This window comes from Rhizopus microsporus (genome assembly GCF_002708625.1).
Source record: "Rhizopus microsporus ATCC 52813 unplaced genomic scaffold scaffold_1, whole genome shotgun sequence".
NCBI lineage: Eukaryota > Fungi > Mucoromycota > Mucoromycetes > Mucorales > Rhizopodaceae > Rhizopus > Rhizopus microsporus.
Window position 1 is genome coordinate 370,125 of NW_019671916.1, and position 18,203 is coordinate 388,327.

The 18,203-nt window shown below is 36.0% G+C and overlaps 12 protein-coding genes across 12 annotated transcripts; 6 read left to right on the forward strand and 6 right to left on the reverse strand.

Moving 5' to 3' along the window:
* The first annotated feature begins 156 nt into the window (after positions 1-156).
* On the forward strand, positions 157-2,045 carry RHIMIDRAFT_209895 (eukaryotic translation initiation factor 3 subunit 6). Its single transcript, XM_023607162.1, has 7 exons — positions 157-395; positions 451-605; positions 667-771; positions 826-948; positions 1,004-1,455; positions 1,513-1,615; positions 1,668-2,045. The coding sequence occupies exons 1-7, from the start codon at positions 185-187 to the stop codon at positions 1,818-1,820; spliced, it is 1,302 nt and encodes a 433-aa protein (XP_023470719.1). The 5' UTR covers positions 157-184; the 3' UTR covers positions 1,821-2,045.
* Positions 2,046-2,077: 32 nt separating this feature from the next.
* On the forward strand, positions 2,078-3,983 carry RHIMIDRAFT_195345 (MFS general substrate transporter; the record flags this gene model as incomplete). Its single annotated transcript, XM_023606030.1, has 7 exons — positions 2,078-2,294; positions 2,357-2,372; positions 2,426-2,522; positions 2,580-2,744; positions 2,795-3,135; positions 3,187-3,309; positions 3,368-3,983. 7 exons carry the CDS (start codon positions 2,078-2,080, stop codon positions 3,981-3,983), a joined length of 1,575 nt encoding a protein of 524 aa, XP_023470720.1.
* Positions 3,984-4,015: 32 nt separating this feature from the next.
* Positions 4,016-4,730, reverse strand: RHIMIDRAFT_232454 (P-loop containing nucleoside triphosphate hydrolase protein; the record flags this gene model as incomplete). The annotated part of the gene is made up of 4 exons (XM_023607745.1): positions 4,016-4,199; positions 4,251-4,516; positions 4,576-4,650; positions 4,725-4,730. 4 exons carry the CDS (start codon positions 4,728-4,730, stop codon positions 4,016-4,018), a joined length of 531 nt encoding a protein of 176 aa, XP_023470721.1.
* A 2,136-nt stretch (positions 4,731-6,866) lies between these two features.
* RHIMIDRAFT_243143 (proteasome-domain-containing protein) lies at positions 6,867-7,507 on the forward strand (the record flags this gene model as incomplete). Its single annotated transcript, XM_023609904.1, has 2 exons — positions 6,867-7,151; positions 7,208-7,507. 2 exons carry the CDS (start codon positions 6,867-6,869, stop codon positions 7,505-7,507), a joined length of 585 nt encoding a protein of 194 aa, XP_023470722.1.
* Positions 7,508-7,525: 18 nt separating this feature from the next.
* On the reverse strand, positions 7,526-8,394 carry RHIMIDRAFT_196191 (Phospholipase/carboxylesterase; the record flags this gene model as incomplete). The annotated part of the gene is made up of 5 exons (XM_023606103.1): positions 7,526-7,744; positions 7,795-7,970; positions 8,017-8,097; positions 8,147-8,190; positions 8,240-8,394. 5 exons carry the CDS (start codon positions 8,392-8,394, stop codon positions 7,526-7,528), a joined length of 675 nt encoding a protein of 224 aa, XP_023470723.1.
* Positions 8,395-8,860: 466 nt separating this feature from the next.
* RHIMIDRAFT_232457 (uncharacterized protein) lies at positions 8,861-9,681 on the reverse strand (the record flags this gene model as incomplete). The annotated part of the gene is made up of 5 exons (XM_023607746.1): positions 8,861-8,919; positions 8,971-9,109; positions 9,158-9,225; positions 9,286-9,514; positions 9,571-9,681. 5 exons carry the CDS (start codon positions 9,679-9,681, stop codon positions 8,861-8,863), a joined length of 606 nt encoding a protein of 201 aa, XP_023470724.1.
* Positions 9,682-9,841: 160 nt separating this feature from the next.
* RHIMIDRAFT_2192 (uncharacterized protein) lies at positions 9,842-10,381 on the reverse strand. The gene has a single exon (XM_023607374.1). It carries the CDS (start codon positions 10,315-10,317, stop codon positions 9,922-9,924), a length of 396 nt encoding a protein of 131 aa, XP_023470725.1. The 5' UTR covers positions 10,318-10,381; the 3' UTR covers positions 9,842-9,921.
* A 465-nt stretch (positions 10,382-10,846) lies between these two features.
* Positions 10,847-11,753, reverse strand: RHIMIDRAFT_284810 (1-acylglycerol-3-phosphate O; the record flags this gene model as incomplete). Its single annotated transcript, XM_023613211.1, has 3 exons — positions 10,847-10,974; positions 11,041-11,328; positions 11,402-11,753. 3 exons carry the CDS (start codon positions 11,751-11,753, stop codon positions 10,847-10,849), a joined length of 768 nt encoding a protein of 255 aa, XP_023470726.1.
* Positions 11,754-12,289: 536 nt separating this feature from the next.
* On the forward strand, positions 12,290-13,499 carry RHIMIDRAFT_232459 (putative ARC35-subunit of the Arp2/3 complex; the record flags this gene model as incomplete). Its single annotated transcript, XM_023607747.1, has 6 exons — positions 12,290-12,351; positions 12,403-12,650; positions 12,708-12,964; positions 13,016-13,151; positions 13,214-13,418; positions 13,475-13,499. 6 exons carry the CDS (start codon positions 12,290-12,292, stop codon positions 13,497-13,499), a joined length of 933 nt encoding a protein of 310 aa, XP_023470727.1.
* A 199-nt stretch (positions 13,500-13,698) lies between these two features.
* Positions 13,699-14,981, forward strand: RHIMIDRAFT_196395 (kinase-like protein; the record flags this gene model as incomplete). Its single annotated transcript, XM_023606130.1, has 4 exons — positions 13,699-14,084; positions 14,146-14,479; positions 14,538-14,675; positions 14,727-14,981. Coding segments are annotated over 4 exons (1,113 nt in total), but the record flags the coding sequence as incomplete, so codon positions are not given.
* Positions 14,982-16,242: 1,261 nt separating this feature from the next.
* On the forward strand, positions 16,243-17,248 carry RHIMIDRAFT_221251 (nucleoside diphosphate kinase). Its single transcript, XM_023607427.1, has 3 exons — positions 16,243-16,934; positions 16,990-17,066; positions 17,122-17,248. Exons 1-3 carry the CDS (start codon positions 16,621-16,623, stop codon positions 17,181-17,183), a joined length of 453 nt encoding a protein of 150 aa, XP_023470729.1. The 5' UTR covers positions 16,243-16,620; the 3' UTR covers positions 17,184-17,248.
* On the reverse strand, positions 17,200-17,983 carry RHIMIDRAFT_209917 (DUF667-domain-containing protein; the record flags this gene model as incomplete). The annotated part of the gene is made up of 4 exons (XM_023607163.1): positions 17,200-17,479; positions 17,528-17,819; positions 17,881-17,912; positions 17,963-17,983. The coding sequence occupies 4 exons, from the start codon at positions 17,981-17,983 to the stop codon at positions 17,225-17,227; spliced, it is 600 nt and encodes a 199-aa protein (XP_023470730.1). The 3' UTR covers positions 17,200-17,224.
* Positions 17,984-18,203: the final 220 nt, after the last annotated feature.

The following is an 18,203-nucleotide window of genomic DNA, read 5'->3' on the forward strand; positions in this document are numbered from 1 at the left end:
GAATTCAATACAGTGATGCTTTCATTTTGACATCTTTGGGATAAGTTTAATTGGTGTGACAGAGTGAGAGCGAGAGAGAGACGTGACTGTTTGTGTAAACTCCGCGATTTTTTTGAACATGACAAGCCTTCCAAAACTTTTTTTCTTGAAAAGCAACGCCGTTTTCAAACAGAATAGAAACACAATGGCTGCAACACATGACTTGACGATGAAGATGATTCCCTTCTTGGATCGTCATCTTGTTTTTCCTCTTATAGAATTCCTTGAATTAAAGGAAGTTTATGTTGCTGAAGATTTACTCAAAGCCAAATACGATTTATTCAAAAATTCAAACATGGTTGACTTCGTTGTTGACCTTTACAAAAAATTGAACAAGACTGAGGAAACTCCCAAGGGTAAAAAAAAGTTAGACAGTTAAAAGAGCCGCTCATTGACTCGATGAATGCATAGAATTTGCCGAAAAGAGAGAAAGCGTTTTGGCTCGAATGGAAGATTTAAGAACAAAAGCTCAAAAGGTGATGGAAGTTCTTCAGAAGCCTGAAGTCATTGCTGTTCTCCGTCAAGATAAAGCAGAAAGCATTCAGTATTTAAAGGATAACTATCAAGTAAGAAGGATAGACACGGCACCTTTCGAATATTACGATGATCTAACTCATTTTATGCTAGTTTACTGATGATTCTATCAACATTTTATACGAATTCGGTCAATTCCAATACAATTGTGGTGATTATGGAGGAGCCGCTGATTATCTTTACCATTATCGTGTTTTGGTAAGAAAGGGAAAAGAATGGTTTATGAAAAAGAAAGCTTATCTTTTGTACTAGTCTTCTGATCCCGAACGTTCTCTTTCTGCCACTTGGGGAAAGATGGCTGCAGAAATCTTGACAGGTAACTGGGATGGTGCATTAGAAGAAATTCAAAAGTTGAGAGAAGCTATTGATCAAAAGGTAAAAGAAGAGATTATATAGCAGGAACAATGGGCTAATGATTCTTGCTGAGTAGAGCTTTATATCACCTCTCCAACAACTTCAACAACGTACTTGGCTTCTCCACTGGTCTCTTTTTGTTTTCTTCAATCACCCCAAGGGCCGTGATTGTATGGTTGATATGTTCCTTACACCTCAATACATCAACACTATCCAAACCTCTTGCCCTTGGGTTTTGCGTTATCTCACAACAGCTGTTGTTACAAATAAGCGCAGAAAGCACCAGATGAAAGAATTAGTTAAAATCATTGAACAAGAATCTTATGAATACCAAGATCCCGTCACTCAATTTGTAGAGGCGCTTTTCGTACACTTTGACTTTGAAGGCGCACAAAAGAAATTAAAAGAATGTGAAGATGTACTGATGAACGACTTCTTTTTGGCTGCTACTCAAGAAGATTTTATGGAAAGCGCGAGACAATTCATCTCTGAGACATATTGTAGAATTCATCAAAAGATTGACATCAAGTAAAGAAAAAAAGAGAAAAAAAAAAAAAAAATAGAAAAACTTATATATCATCATAGGCAAATGTCACAAAGATTGAACTTGAGTCAAGAAGAAGGTGAAAAGTGGATTGTTAACTTGATTAGAGATACACGCGTTGATGCAAAGATTGACTTTGAAGAAGTAAATAAGAGAAAAAATGAATAAACCAAAATTACTGACTGTCTTTTTCTAGAATACTGTCATCATGAACACACCTATTACATCTGTATATCAGCAAGTTATCGAACGTACAAAGACACTCTCTTTCCGATCACAAGTGCTTGCATCTACCATCAAAAGACGAGAAGTTCAAGTTGCAAATAACTCAAACGAAGTTTCAGCTTAAAAGTTTTCTATTGTTTGTTAAATTAAAAAGACTCTTGGTTTTTTTTTCTGCGAAAAAGAAAGTAATTGCTTTTATGAAATGACTGTAACTTGTAACATTAAAAAGGAGAAGAAGGGCATTTGGATCTCCTATCACCCCCCACACTGTTCTTTGTTTTATCCCCCAAGTGAGATTGATCATATGACAAATCCATTTACTTATTTAAACAGACGTACTCAGATTCACTCCTTTTTTCTTTTTTTTTTTTTATTTTCAACATGACAAACGAGCAATCGCCGTTATTACAACAAAATAAACCGCCTGTTTCTAGGCCAAAATATAAAAGAAGACGATCTTCATTTGATCCGTCTACTTATAATAGTATAGGAACCGTACCAGACGCCATTGCCAATCAAGAAACCACGCGGGAGTCAGGCCTTAACTTGCTTCAGATATTAGGTTTGACCGTGTGCATGGCAGGTGTTCAATTTACGTGTAAGGATCTAACTATAATCACCACTTGTAACCATAGTAACCTCTTCTTTCTATTATCGTAGGGACGGTTGAACTATCGTAAGATGAAAACGTGAGCTTAAGATATAGATGAAATAACCATCAAACAATAGCTACGGCACGCCCTATTTAATATCGCTTGATTTATCCAAGGAGCTAACGGCCCTCGTCTGGCTGGCAGGCCCCCTCTCTGGTCTTATTGTGCAACCCGTAAGTAGCTTTGACATCATGCCATTGATCGGTTCCTGAATATAAATGACTTCATAGTTAATTGGCGCATACAGTGATAAATGCACGTCTCGATTTGGAAAACGTAGACCATTTATTGTAGGCGCAGGCATATTAACGTGTCTGTCTATGGTTGGCATTGCATATGCAAGAGAGTTAGGAACTATGATCGCCGACCAATTTTACAATTCGTCCAAGGAAGCTGTAAAGGGAGCTGATTGCTAGAAAGTGCGGTAATTAATTTGTTGGTTTAGGTTCACACGTATTCCATCATCGTAGCCGTATCCTCATTCTACTTTCTTGATTTTACATTAAACGCTGTTCAAGCTATTTGCAGAGCCTTAATCCTGGATATACCACCTCTTTGGCAGCAAGAGTATGCAAATGCATGGAGTGCACGCATGAGTAATACAGCCATGGTCTTTGGATACTTTATTGGCTTTATTGATCTTGTCAACTTCTTTCCTTGGCTAGGAGACACTCAGATGAAAGTATTTTGCATTGTAGGCACTCTAGTATTTATTGCAACTCTGGCTATTACATGCTTTGCCGTGAAGGAAAAGCAGCATGTTGAAAATGATGACCAAGATGACTTGTAGGTTCAACCCTCAATCAACGTGCCATTTATTAACCTCTCAAATAACAGGCCGTGGTATAGCACCTTCCAATATGTTTGGCGTGCTTTCCGTTATTTACCAAAACCAATTCAGTCATTATGTAACACACAATTCTTTGCTTGGATGGGTTGGTTTCCTTATTTGTTCTACAGGTAAGAATAAAGAAATTAGAAATTAGAAAAAAGAGGTCTTACTTTGCGGCATGATCAGCACACAGTGGGTGTCAGACCTCTACTTCATATCTCATCCCGACAACGGAGACTGGGCCGAAGGTACCAGAGCAGGTTCCTTTGCGTTATTGTGTAATGCCCTGGTCTCTGTGGTTGCAGGCGTGGTCATTCCTGCTCTTGTCATGCGTTTTGAAAAAAAGGGCATCTGGTTTCTTTCTTTGCTGAATGTCTATACTGCATCTCAGCTGATCATTGCTGGCTCCTTGTTGTCGGCATGGTTTGTCCGCTCAGTCACGACAGCTACTGTCATCTTGGCCATCATGGGTATCCCATGGGCTATTGTGCTCTGGATCCCATTCTCGTTAGTCGGTGAATATGTTAGCTATGAAGATGAACAACGCCAAAAGAAACTTCCTACAACAACAAGTGAGCATCAACAGCAAGATGACTTTGATGCAGGCATGATTTTGGGTGTACACAACATGTACATCGTGTTCCCTCAGTTTGCTGTGGCTATTATTTCTTCTATTATATTTGCTATTGCTTCGGATAGCAAAACATCAGGTGAATCTAATGTCGCTATTGTATTGGCATTTGGTGGTTTAATGGCTTTGATTGCTGCTGTATTTAGTAGATTTATTAAGCGTGTGAAATAAAGACTTTATTGTCATTGTTGTTATTAAAGAAATCAACCTCTAATCCACTCTTGAACCTTTTCAATATCTTCCTTCTCCACTGAACAGGATACAAACTCTACTTGATTATCTACATGATCAAACTTGAAATCTTCTCCTTCATACCCCAAGTATGCTTCAGTCTCATCTTCTTCTGATTGTTCCACTCTAGCTGTACGAGTAGATCTCAGACGATTACTATAAAATAAAATCAATCATCTCCTTCTTTTATAATAATATTTTACATACATCTCGTTCTCAAGCATCAACTTGACTTTATCCGTTGGTAAGGCCGTAATCATATCTGACTTGTTGCATGCAATTAAAATAGGAATACGATTTTTTTGTACTTGAGCTTTAGCTAATACATCATACAAATATTCAGCTACTGATCGAATCTGTCTATTCAAAGTTGTACTATCCACCACAAACACAATAGCTCGAGTAACAGGTAAGAAGTCATTATAACGATAGCGTACACGTTCATGGCCTGGTAAGTCTACAAGATCATATGTCTGTATTGGGTTTGATTTAGCCTACTTTTTTTTTGTCATATGTGTATATAAACTGTTACCTTATTCGAAAGTATAAGTTGACCTTCATTCTCTTTCATAGATGACACGGTTGGACGTTTCTCGTTGAATCGCAACTATAAACAGATTAGATATGTGTGTAATAACCATTACTATTATTATATTACAAGTGTATACATGGCTGTTTTACCAGCATCACAGATGCCTAATAGCAATACTGCATTTCTATTTTGCTTTTTTGTATAAAACGACAATACAATAACTGATTGACTTTTGATTAACACACAACACAATTTTTACTTTACTCATTTATATACCAGTCGTGATCAATAAGACAGCCACAGCAACAATTGCTTTTATTAGTAGCGATTGGTCCATTTATACAGTGTTTCTGGAAAAGTGAAGTAATCGCACTTATTGGAAATCTAAGTCGTCAAAACTTGCTAGAGTGAATATTGTGGATTTTAAAAATAAATGCCGCCCCACACCGACAAATTAGATGTTGCATCTTCAGAGTGTTTTGTGGTACACTTCTTGAGAGATATAAAGAGGGCCCTACTAGTTTTACATTTACTACAATCACACTCTGAACCCATTTATGAACATTCAATTATTGTATTAATATGAGAATGATAAGCTTAAGCTTATGTGCTATATTACTGATGGCAAGTCGTCTTGAAACATTGGACTCTTATAGAGAGCATTTGGCTAAACTATCTCGACAAGGAGATAATGCAACAAATAGAAAAAGATGTAAAAGCCGATGCTGATGTTGCTATGCCAGAAGCATTAAGCAAGCGTAATTAAATGTTCTATACAAATCAGAAAAAGCAGTGAGAGTCTTCAAGCTGGAAAGCACCAGAGCACTTCTTCTACCCAGAACAGCTGAAAATTTACGTCTATATGGCAAATGCTGTGCAAATAGTAAAACCCGAATAACCTTGGTTCTTTGTTGATAGAACTGACAACATAAAGTTAAATAAAAAAATAAAAACATTTCTTTTTACCTTCCTTCTTGAAAAGTTTTGTTGGATGTTATCGCGGGTACCGCTCAGTTGTAGTCTTTTCGTGGATTTCCTCGTGCGCGTAGTGTACACCTAAAATAAAAGAAACGTAAAGAGTCCCATTGTATTTTCTGTCTATCTACGCTAATACAACAATAGTCACAACGATACAAGCACCACAATGCTACCCAGCTTATTGGCAAGACTGTCATCTTCCCTATAGTATCTGAAAGTATTGAAGGCTTTTTCAACATTGGCCTCCCCCTACTATTACTGGAAGGTGATTAATGCATGTATCAAGTAGCTTCAAAATCTGCAACTCATTTTTTACAGACAATTGCTGAAAAAATCTAAGGATTATGCAGTATGGGTTGAGCATTGACGACTCTGACTTTGGTGATTCCGATGAATCTCTGTCTACCCCTGACTTCGTGAAACCAGCATGGTTGGGTCCTAAGACTCAAAATTCGAAAGTTGTCCCTCCTTTCCCAGTTTTGAGGTTTTAGAAGGTTTATTTTTTTCTCTATTCTTTTTTTCTTTCTATATATCCTTTTTTTATTTACTGATTAAAAACTATACATACAACAGCTAAAGCATTCCTACTCAAATGCATTTTATCTTGGATACCTAAATAAAGTGGTTTTTGGCCTAAAGCAAACGAACTTCTTTTCTTACAGCGTGCACTTCTTTTTGAAAATAAAGAACTGCTTTATAAAATAAACACCAAGGCAAAAAAGTTATAAATTTGCCTTGCTTAATAATGACAGCGACAAATCAAGAGTTGTCTCTTTTTTAATTTTGATAATGCTTTACATACGGGAAGTAATATAATCAAAGTCATAACAATTCCAAGCTGAAGAATCTAGAGGTAAACAGAAAATCGAGGAATATCACAACATAGGTCTTTTACCTCAACAATCAAAAAACCAAGAGAACACACATAATTTGTACGCAAATTGGTACTGCAAGCACTGTGTACTGGTGTAGTAAGCATAAAACGACTTAGAATACGCAACTATCAGAATTTATTTCAAAAGTGTTTATTTTATCAAAAAGTCAGGTCAGTGCTTTTAGGACCCTTTTATTCGATAATAGAAAGAAAGAAGAAGAAGAAAAAAAAAAAGACCAATGTTAGGCGCACAGCACAGGTGCAGTACCGTTTTACGTGAATGCGCCTAAAATCACTCGCCGTTTCCTCTCAAAAATTGCGTCATCTTCAAAGGCAACGTCACTCTGAGTTTAGAGTGTACACCTCTTAAAGCGCATACGCGTTCCTATTTCAAACACAACACTTTTTCTTTTTTATTCAAAAAATCAGTTAAACACAAATGGAATGTCTTTTTGGAATCACTGGTAATGGATTCACATTGCTTGCAGCTGATACTGTCAGCGCGCGAAGCATTGTCGTCATGAAAGGAACCGAGGATAAATCTCGTGAATTGAACCCACACACAGTCTTACTTTATTCTGGTGAACCAGGAGACACTGTAAACTTTGCTGAATACATCCAGCGAAACATCAAGTTATATGGCATTAGAAACGGCATTGAACTTAGTCCCAAGGCCACTGCAACCTTTACTCGACGTGAATTGGCTGATTCTCTTAGAAGCAGAGTAACTTTGAAAGAGAAACACACAGATGAACACATTTTACTCATATTGTTCATTAGCATCCATATTCTGTTAATTTAGTGATTGGTGGTTACGATGTAAAGAAACAAAAGGCAGAGCTTTATTGGATTGATTACCTTGGAGCCATGGCAGAATTACCATTCTGTGCACAGGGCTATGGTTCTTATTTTTGTACATCATTAATGGACCGCTATTATAAAGAAAACATGTCTGTGGATGAAGCAAAGACCTTGATGAAGATGTGTATACAAGAACTCAAGACGAGATTTATTGTCAATTTACCCAACTTCAAAGCTACACTAGTAGATAAAGATGGAGTTCATTCTATTGAATTGTAACAGAATAAAACTTTATTATTAGTTGTGAGGAATAACCTTTTGCAGAAACTCTGAGATATCAGCAAGCTCTTGTGCATTGGCAGAATGAGTGAGGCCAGGATAGGTTTTGAAGCTGACATTATAGCCTAAGGATTGTAATGTTTCAGCAGATTCTTTACCATATTCATATTTAACCACTTGATCTCGATCACCATGGCACATCAAAATGGGAGTGTTCTTGTTGGCATCTGACGCGAGCTATATATATAAATAAGTATGTTATTTCATCCCCTTTTTGACTATCTTACTTGAGATATTCTCTTTGATAATGCAAGCCAACCACTACAGCCAACAATGCCTCCAAACTTATACTCTGATGTTAAACCTGTCAATAATGAGAGCGCACATCCTTGAGAGAAGCCGCCTACGACGATACGATTAGCAGGAGTACCGCTATCGACTTCATCGCGAATGAGCTTGCCAACTTTTATGATTTAGTTATCATCCTTGTATATATTACGAGCATTTACCTGATTCTAATGAAGCAAGCATGCCCTCTTCATCCTCCGTCTCTAAACTTTCTTTAGTGAGCCCATGAAGATCAAACCAGGCTATATACATACATATGAGTGTGAATCTTTCAAATCTCTTATAATCTACCTGGCATAAGATAACCAAAATTCATAGAGATTGGCGCAACAGGACTAAATTTGATTAATAAAACAATCGAGTTTCTGATTAAAACGTTCTTACGCATTAGGAAGAATCCACTTGACATGAGGGAAGGCTTTACCAAGCTCTTCAGCCAGGAATGACCATCCAGCACCTGAGTCACCGAGGCCATGAAGCCAAAAGACAGTGGCTGTATGTTTTGCTCTGGCACCAATTACAACCGAAGTCAAAGACATTGTGAGTGGAAAGGTACGGAAAAAAGAAAAACTGTGTTTGGCCTGTCGTACTTTTTTATTCGACTTTCAGCATGTTACACACTATTTTTGACTTTACTTTGGCAATCTGATGGCTGTGGTGAAACAGTAGCTCCACAACATCGGCTACCGCAGTAGATGCGTACATAGTTCTTAAATAAATAAAACAATATCTGCAGCATCTATTAAATAATACTACATTTAATTTATTACTTGATGAACTCTTAGTGATCAATCACGACTGAAAGGGCAAGTGAAGATGTACGTACAATGCAATAGAGGCATAGGGATGACATGAAAGCTTTAAAGCATCTGATATTGTTTTTAATTGGCTTGATCCCCTCCAAGTGAACAAAAGCAAGTGATCATCGTTTAAAAAGAAAACGAGGGTTGACATAAACTTTATCTTTATTCAACGTATGAACGCATAAAATACTTTTTGAAAGGGTTAAGCTTTAATCTCATAAAATGATTCATCACCAACATAATCCTTGATTGATTGGTAACCTATGTTTATATGCGTCAATCAATGATTTTAATCAAAAAAATCAAATTTACCAAATGCTTCAACAAGCTTATCAAGATGTGGCATGAATTCTTCTATAGGAACATAAAGGCTAAATTCAAGATCAGCAAAGACAGCAAACTCGTGCCCTCGTATATCCTTTGATCCAATACCAATTTCTCCAGAGATAGCCTAATGAAAGACTAATTAAGTAATTCAGTTATCATCACTCATGTTTACCTCGAAAAGATCACGAAAGCAAACCCCTTTTGGTTCGTTTATTTTAACTGCTAAATATAAGCAACACGCTAACGCGTATGAATATATATATATATATGTGTAACACCTTCAATTTTTATGCATCTCACCTGCTACAAGTTTCCTATTTTGCTTTGTGACGACATTCTTTTGTATCAACTTTTCAACATAGACATAAGCGTGAGATAAGGTTGATAGCTCAAGGTCAAGATTCTTTGTTATATTCTGTAGGTGGAGCTTGATAGACTTTATTTTTGAAAATGTGAGTTCTGGCATTATTTCCGGATGAGACAACCGAAAGCTTTCGTTTAATTCATGTTTTAATTTATGCAATGAATCCTACACAAAGAAAAAGGGTTTAATTTACGGCACACCTTTCTTTTGAACATTGTTACCTGTGTTGAGCTAAAAGAGAGCAAAGTACTGTTTTCGTCAAAATCCAGAAGATGAGGGGTATATGACTTGGTGGGCATTTCATTAGATGCTAAGAAATGACTATAAGACATTGCTTTTTGATGCTTCAGATGTCGATTTATGATATGTTCATGGCTACTCGAAACAATTAATATTGTACAAAATATTCTCATTATCAATACTTGCACATAGCTATAATGAAAGCGATGGTTTGTCTTTCTAGTTGACTGCTTGACAACACCTTGATAATAACGAAATAAAGACGCGAATCTACGACCTGAATCTGGCTATAAAAAAAATGCGATATCACGCGACGTGTGAATTATGGATTATTATTTTTTTTTTAAAAAAAAAAGGACGCATACTTTATGTCGAAATGGGTCTGACTTCCTTTTCACTTTTTCTGAAGCAATTAAGCGTTGATTATCATCATCTGTGAGTTTATATAGTGCTGCTCCATTACTTTGATTGCTTGATGAAGATTGGTTACTTATGTTGGTGCTGTTACTAGTAATACTACTATTACTGCTACTATTATGCATTTTTCTTTGTTCATGAAATGAAGTCGGCTTATCATTCAAAGTGGACTGTAAAGCTACGAAAGAATTAACCTTCTCCTCCTCCCTTTTCTTTATAAATATAAAAAAGGCTACCGTCATTTGAATAAAGATCATTTTCGCTACCAAGTGAAATATTAGATAGAAAAGTAGCTGCATCTTGCTTTTCATAACTTTTCCGTTTTGGGCACTTTTTCTTTGAACTCATATAAAATGAAGGAAAATAGAATAAAAAGAGAGGTACAAGTCTGTCTAAAAGCAGATTGGCGGTTTTTTAAATAGTTCGTCGGAAAATGAAAGGCTATGTCGTATTTGCATTTAAGAGTGAGATAAACAAAAAATGCAATTTCAGGGCAAAGTGCTACTTGCCATTTGCTCAAGCTAAAATAATCCCTCGGTTTATCATGGTTATACTTGTTTTCCATATCTTGGTAAAGAGTATTCAAAAAGGAGAGGGAAGTTTGTCTTTAGAAGATTGTTGGTTCACTGTGAAATACTTGAGGTCTTTATGTTGAACGACAGTAACTTTGTTCATAATTGCAAACATATCCTTACCTTTCTCTCTTTCTATAATATGAAAGAAGAATACTTTACACACAGGAAGAGAGAGAGAGACATTATGTCATTCATCATTTCATTGTGCATGAATTTACAGTACATAAACTCAGACATTCAGGGCACACGAATACACAAACATTCCCTATTTATTTTTATTATCTACAGATATTTCTCTTAGTGCTTTTATCATTTCAGATCGAACATGATTCGATAGTGTTTGTATACTATCTGAAGACTCTTCAACGTTGTCAGTTGGGATAGGAGGCAAAACTATTGGAAAAAAAAAAAAACAAAATGAGATGGCTTTCTTTTTTTTAAAAAAAAAGAAAAACTTACTCTTGATCTTAATATCACCATGCTTGAATGTCTTTGATTTTTGGTCATAGAGGTGATGGTAGTTTTGAACTACAATAGGGATAATAGGCGCCTTTGCTTGAACAGCCATATAGAACGCCCCCTTCTTGAAAGGTAACAGATCAAGTTCAGAAGAGTGAGATCTAGTTCCTTCAGGGTAAATCCAGATACTTGTTTTTGACTTCTTCATATCTTCAGCTGCTTTACGAGCCTGTGCCACTGCAGTTTCTCGGTTGGCACGGTCCAAAAATATAGCCTTACTGAGATACACTTTATGAAAAAAAAGGGGGGGAAGAATTAGCTCTATGTACATAAAAATGTTTACTCTCCCCTTCAAACTTACTGAACCATCCCAGAACAGGGACAAATTTTATCGACTTTTTAGCTACGACCGAGGTTGACTTGGGAAATACATTGGCCATAAAAAAGATATCAAGCATTGTCTGATGGTTGCATACATACACAGCCTGTCCTCCGTCTTTTCTAATATGTTCTTTGCCCTCGATTGTACAAGTGATGCCCAAGAAAGTAGAGACGACTGTCTTGTATACCCTAGCAACAGACCAATTGATAAGATGTCTCTTGCCAAAGATGGGTAGAATGAGTGAAGCAAAGACACCATAGCATGCTGATACAGATAGACAAAGGAAACAGACCAACGATCGATAATAATATCCTCCTCTTGTTCTAAACATGGCCTGAAGTATAATAGGTGCTGCAACGAATGGGATCATCTTGGGTGAAACTATATAAACAGTAAGAATACAAATTATGCATTAGAGTAATATACTTGCCTAACTTCATTTTATAACAAATAAAGAAAATAAGGTTTTTCCACGTGAGCCCCCCTTTGTCTTTGGACGGTGAAAATAAGAAAAGAAAGTGAAAGAAAAAAGGGGGGTGAAAAGATTTTATACACACTGGGCTGATCTTCAAAATTATCTCTCAGTTGACTAATAGAAAAAAAAGGCTGTAGAAAAGAGCAAAGTCGCTATGTGTCATTCTCTTTCTTGCATACTCTGCACTCCAAGTTGAACATCTTATCAGTCTAAACACAAACATCTGCATTCTATTGTTCATGGTCCCTCTTTACGCTGAACTGAATTCATTGAAAGCTCCACCCACACCATTTGCAAGAGTCAGAGGGAAATTCAACTAATTTCAAATAGCGCTCGAGACTTGGCAAGTAGTTATTTAGCTTCCCTCTTTCTGCTTTTTTAAATAAAGAGAAATGATTTTACTAGATTACCACAACGTCATTATTAAAAACACTTTAGAGTCAAGACTCAAAAAGTAAGTTGTTCAATAAAACTGACGACAGACAACTCATGCACCTTTGTGTAGTGAAAAGTTTGACCCCATTGACATGACGGTTGCTGACTTTGATGGCGTCACATACCACATTTCAACACCTGAAACCAAGACAGTCGTTCATATCTCGCTCGCCTGGGCTTGTTCTCGTGAATTATTTTCATATGGTGCCAAGGATATCTTGAAACGCGAGTATGGAGATTACCTCTTGGATACACCCGAACAAGGCTTTGATATCACGCTTGCTCTTGATTTAGAAAAGATGGTTTCTGCAGAACAAGGTAAAATAAATTAACCTTTTTTATTTTTCTTACTAAGTTCCTGATGGGAACCATTAGATGCCAGAGATGAACTCATTCGAAAAGTCAGTCTGTTAAAACGCAACCTGTTAGCTGCACCTTTTGAAAGAGCGTTTGCTGAGCAAGAACAGTGCGAAAAGGAAGGAAAGACGGAATGCAACTCAGAATTGATGACAGTTCATTATCGTGAAGAGGAAGCAATCTATGTAAAGTCCAATTTTGACCGTATTACTGTCATCTTTAGCACAACCTTTAAAGATGAAACAGATAAAATCTTTGGCAAAGTGTTCCTACAAGTAAATAGAATACTTCTTTATAAATAACGGTTTAATGACACTCCGTGATAGGAATTTGTGGATGCACGTCGACGAGTACCTGTTTTACAGAATGCACCTCAAGTGCTTTATTCTATTCGTGAACCACCTATGGAACTTCGTCATTTGAATTTGAAAGATAGTGATGATATCAGCTATGTTACCTTTGGTAATAATGATAATAACCATTTGTTTGTGTATGTGTATATCCTAATCACCTTATCTCTATAGTCCTCTTCCCTAACCATTTTACCGCGGGTGATGTTCGTGAAGAGACTATCTCACGTATTCAAATCTTCCGTGACTATCTTCATTATCACATCAAGTGTTCCAAAGCCTATATGCATACACGTATGAGAGCTCGTGTTCGTGACTTTTTGAAAGTATTGAACCGAGCTAAACCTCAGGTGATGAATGCAGAAAAGAAGACAGCCAGGTAAATTAAATTTCATTACTGCTGAGATAATATAAAATTTAAACTTTCTATTTTAGTGGAAGAACCTTCCGTCGATCCTAAGCTTTTTGGGATCTCTCTTTTTCTTCATTACTGACTTATAAATAATAAAAATTCCGTTTTTTAATTTATTTCTCTTTCTTTTAAAAAGATTTATAATGGGTGCCTTTTGTTGCTGTGAGCCAAGATATAATTTTGATAATGAAGAAGGCAAGTAGACGTCATCTCTATTGAAACCATTGGCATTAACTTGCTTTAAAAAAAAGCTGAGCTACGACATTTCTATTTGCAAAGAGTCATTGGAAAAGGTGCCTTTGGAAAAGTGCGGATGGTTCAGCACAAGATTGATCGATCAGAATATGCATTAAAATACATTAGTAAATCCAAATGTATTGAATTAAATGCAGTACGAAATATATTGACAGAACGTGTCATACTCGAATTACTCGATCATCCACTGATTGTCAATCTAAGATATGCCTTTCAAGATGAAGAGAACCTCTTTATGGTGCTTGATTTAATGCTCGGAGGAGATTTACGATTTCATCTTGACTCACTTGGTACCTTTAATGAGTTACAAGTTAGGTTCTATGTTGCTCAATTAATACTTTCCATCAGTTACATTCATAGTCAACATATTATTCATCGGTGAATTAAAAAAAAAAAAAAATAGAGCCAAATAAGCGCTTGTGTTGACATTTTCATTTAGTGATATCAAACCAGATAATGTCTTGCTCGATCATAGAGGACACGCTCATCTTAGTGATTTCAATATTGCCACTCAATTGACACCACAAAAACCTTATAGACAGAATAGGGCGGGTAGTTTAGCTTATATGGCACCTGAAATCCTTTTGAAACAAAAATATACGACTGACGTGGATTGGTGGAGTTTAGGCATTACTACTTTTGAATTATTATTTGGACAGAGACCCTTCGAAGGAGATTCAAATGAGAAAGTACAAGAATCCATCTTACATGATCCACTACAATTTCCAGAAAAGATTCAAGTATCAGTTGAATGTCGGCAAGTGATTCAAGGGGTAACAAAAAAACAAAATGGGAAATTAAATTGTGTAATGTTAAAAAAAGGAAAATTAGTTATTAGCAAAGCGTCCCAAAGATAGATTAGGTCATGGTAAAGAAGGCTTACAGAAATTAAAATCACATCCTTGGTTTCAAGGCCTTGATTGGGAACAGCTTGAATCTAAAAAGGCACAGCCTCCTTTTATACCCAATGTAAGATAATATATACTTGTATACTTAATCTAATACTTTTTCTTATATCAGAAGGATGTACCTAATTATGATGCAGTACATGAATTAGAAGAACTGCTGTTTGAAGAGGAACCTTTAAGAGTTCATCCGAGATCAAAAGACTCTACTGCTACAATGGAAATCGATACCAAGTTTTTACCCTATGATCATACAAAACAAGGCAAGGCATCTGCTTTGGAGCCAAATAAGACCAATTTAATACGTAGAAAGATTGATCAAGCAAAATATAATGCACACGGTTACTATGAACTAGATCATCAACTATAATACAGTAAAGGTGCCAATTTGCGTAAATTTAATTGACTAAATTCGCGCTAAAATAAAAATCAATTGGCGTACATCTTGTCGAACAAACGAAGAGAGCACTTTGTGTTTGAAGAATTGCGGTAATACTTTAAGTGCAAAATCTTCCTGTCGATTGACAAAGAAAGAAGTCCCATCTTCGGCCCAACAAATGAGGTCGCTCGACTCTGGATCATTGACCACACTAACGAGTACCTGTCTTTGAGGATGTCATGAACGCCGACGGAGTTAACACTGGCAGTAAAGCCTATAACTCTGTAATATAGCAAGCTGTATCATTTAAGTTGAATTTATATAATTATAGAGGATGTTTCATTGAACTTATTCTTGTTTATGCAGCTCCTTTACGTAATGAGCATTATCGATCCAATTTTGTACTGCCAGTTTGAGGTTTGGTGTATCAAATTCATCATCAGCTTCCATTAGCAATCTATCTATTTTATCCTTTGGCTTTAGAGTGGTTGTTGACTAAACAACAGAAGGTTAGCGATTAATAGAGATCTAAAGTAACATATTTAATAAACTCACAGCAATCAACTCCTGCACTGTGATATCTTCCTGTAAATGAAGATTGGCGTGAAATCTTCGCCTTTACGTGATAACATTAACAATTTCTCCTAAAATTTACAGGGTATAGTTTTAAGATTTGCCCGATATTAAGATGGGGATCATGCAATACCTCTAGAACGCGATCTACTATATTCTCCCAATCGACATTGCTGTAATATGCAATAAACTATTTGGAGAAAAAAAAAAAAAAAAAAACATTAACAGCCTTCACGTACAAAGTTACAGATATATACCTTAAACTTCTCTTCTTTTCTTTTCAAAGAACTAAATAAACGTGGCTGATTATTTTGCAAGCTGTTCAACAGCTATTTCTTGTTCCTCAAACTCATTAGCAGACTGTTTGGCAATAACTTCTTGCTTCTCTGCAACAAGCTCACTCAGTTTAGCTTCAATGTTGCTACTCAAGTCCTGCAGGTATGCTGCTAAAATGTCCATGTTATAACGGAGAGAGAAGAGTATACTTTTATTTTGGAAAACGCTACATGCACCAGAAAATACACCAAAAGCTAGACTAATTCTATGGGAGCTAACTCCAAATACTACCTATGATGTCTCTCAACAAAACTTTCCAGTGCGTAGCATCACGCTAGACTTATTCGAAAACAGATATTTTTGTATTCTATAAAGTTTTCAGCTTGTATTGTCTCTTTTCAAAAAAGAGATAAAAAGAAATGTTGTTATTTTATTTTCATGTTGTCAGTTTAATCAATAAAAAATCAAGATCAATTCGAGTATATTAATAAATATTCCACTGGTCAGCCTTAGGTTAGACAGGGGCTTTGATGGTGTAAAGTTGTAAAATAATGTCACAGATAGCGCCTCGTAACATTAGCCACTTTATCGTGAATTTTTTCGTGCCTGTAGTGTTTCTCTGAATTAGAAGAACTTCTGTTTGAAGTGGAACCTTTAAGAGCTCATCCGAGATCAAAAGGCACTACTGCACATAGTTGCTATGAACTAGATTATCAACTATAATAAAACAAGTCACCCCCTTTTCTTTCTATTTTTTTTTTTTCTTATACAAAAACTTGACATGTTAAAGGGATTAGCAAACAAACAACAACAATTGACATTAGCACTTTTAAAACCAGACATTTGTTCTAATGCTGCATTGCCACCCAAAATTAAACAAGCCATTCTTAACCGAGGAATGACCATTCTTCAGGAACGTCCCGTGCTTTGGACAGAAGAACAGGCAGGTCAATTTTATGCTGAGCATAAAGGAAAATTCTTTTATCATCGGTTATGTGGATATATGACCAGTGGACCCTTTCATGCCATGATATTATCATCACCCAATGCCATCAAGGAATGGCGTTCACTGATAGGACCAACTCATCCTGTTAGGTACAACGATATATACATACGCATATATAAAAAAGTTTCTTATAAATCATTTCAGGGCAAGAATACACCAGCCTGATACATTAAGAGCACTTTATGGTTTAACAGATACACGGAATTCATTTCATGGTTCAGGTAAAAAAAGTAAAGAAAAAAGCATCTGAGAGTTATCATTTATAATATATTATAGACTCTGATTCATCAGCAAAAAAAGAAATAGAGTTCTTCTTTCCAGATTTTTTCAAGCAATAAGTTAGGCTTTATCAATCTATACACGTATTAGATATGCCCCCTCATGCACATATGGACGTGCTTACCGGTAGAAATAATTTAAATTCTGAGGGCAATTCTTCTTCGCTGTACAGTCGATCTGTAAAATAAATCCTTCGTACCCTACAATTTGCATGGACTGTCACTCGACTCGTTTCACAATAGTTTGTACCAAATGCCTTTTTGACATAATCAGCCAAGTTAACAACAACTTGATTCCAGCCAGGATCTAAACGCATTGGCATGGTAGCAATATAAGGTTTTACTCGTGTTGAAATCTAGGAATTAACAATAAATATATATACATGTGTTGTGTATATTCTTACTTGGTAGTTTGAAGCACGGATACGTCTCTTTTCATCTTTATCGTCTAATAATTCGAGTTCAAAAGAAAAGTACTTGTTCAAGTTTTTGACAATCAATACAACAAATGGAAGTTTGATTCCTAATGTTTTATTCGCTTGAGCAGGACAAGTGATGTACGTATTGGATAGATTAGGTGAACATAGTTCAATTACTGCAGAACTAATGTGATCATCCACTACTCTCTTTATATGTGCTTCGTTGTCTTTATCTACTTCTGGCAAATGACATGACCATAGCTGTAATGGTTCATTACTTTTTTTATTTTAATTTATTTACTGATCTGAAAAAGAAGTGTTGAATCTGTTTTTTTTACCCTAAGCTGTATAGAATCGAAAGGAATCCAGACTAAAAGGGAAGGTTAACATTTGGTATGGCATGGCTAAACACGTATTTACTTGAAATGTATTTCTAAACATTAAGAAAAAAAAAAAAAAAAAAGAAAAAACTTATTAAAAAAGCGCTAAGCCTGATGCTTATTTTTAAGGATTGTTTAATGATATCAACCAAAGTTTAGAATTTATTTTAAATGTTTAAATAAGACAGGCTTTTTAGAATATGCAAAGGAAAAAGAAAAAGAGAGAGAGAGAGAGAGAGAGAAAAGGGGGGCTTATGTCATAAATAGAAACACACATTCCT

Bases quoted from the DNA above. Each gene is read 5' to 3' on its own strand.
- RHIMIDRAFT_209895 (XM_023607162.1), top strand. From the start codon at position 185: ATGGCTGCAACACATGACTTGACGATGAAGATGATTCCCTTCTTGGAT. The intron at 772-825 runs GTAAGAAAGGGA...CTTTTGTACTAG, and splicing joins TTTACCATTATCGTGTTTTG to TCTTCTGATCCCGAACGTTC. The intron at 1,456-1,512 runs GTAAAGAAAAAA...ATATCATCATAG, and splicing joins CATCAAAAGATTGACATCAA to GCAAATGTCACAAAGATTGA.
- RHIMIDRAFT_221251 (XM_023607427.1), top strand. From the start codon at position 16,621: ATGTTAAAGGGATTAGCAAACAAACAACAACAATTGACATTAGCACTT. The intron at 16,935-16,989 runs GTACAACGATAT...AAATCATTTCAG, and splicing joins GGACCAACTCATCCTGTTAG to GGCAAGAATACACCAGCCTG. The intron at 17,067-17,121 runs GTAAAAAAAGTA...AATATATTATAG, and splicing joins GAATTCATTTCATGGTTCAG to ACTCTGATTCATCAGCAAAA.
- RHIMIDRAFT_2192 (XM_023607374.1), bottom strand. From the start codon at position 10,317: ATGAAAAGCAAGATGCAGCTACTTTTCTATCTAATATTTCACTTGGTA.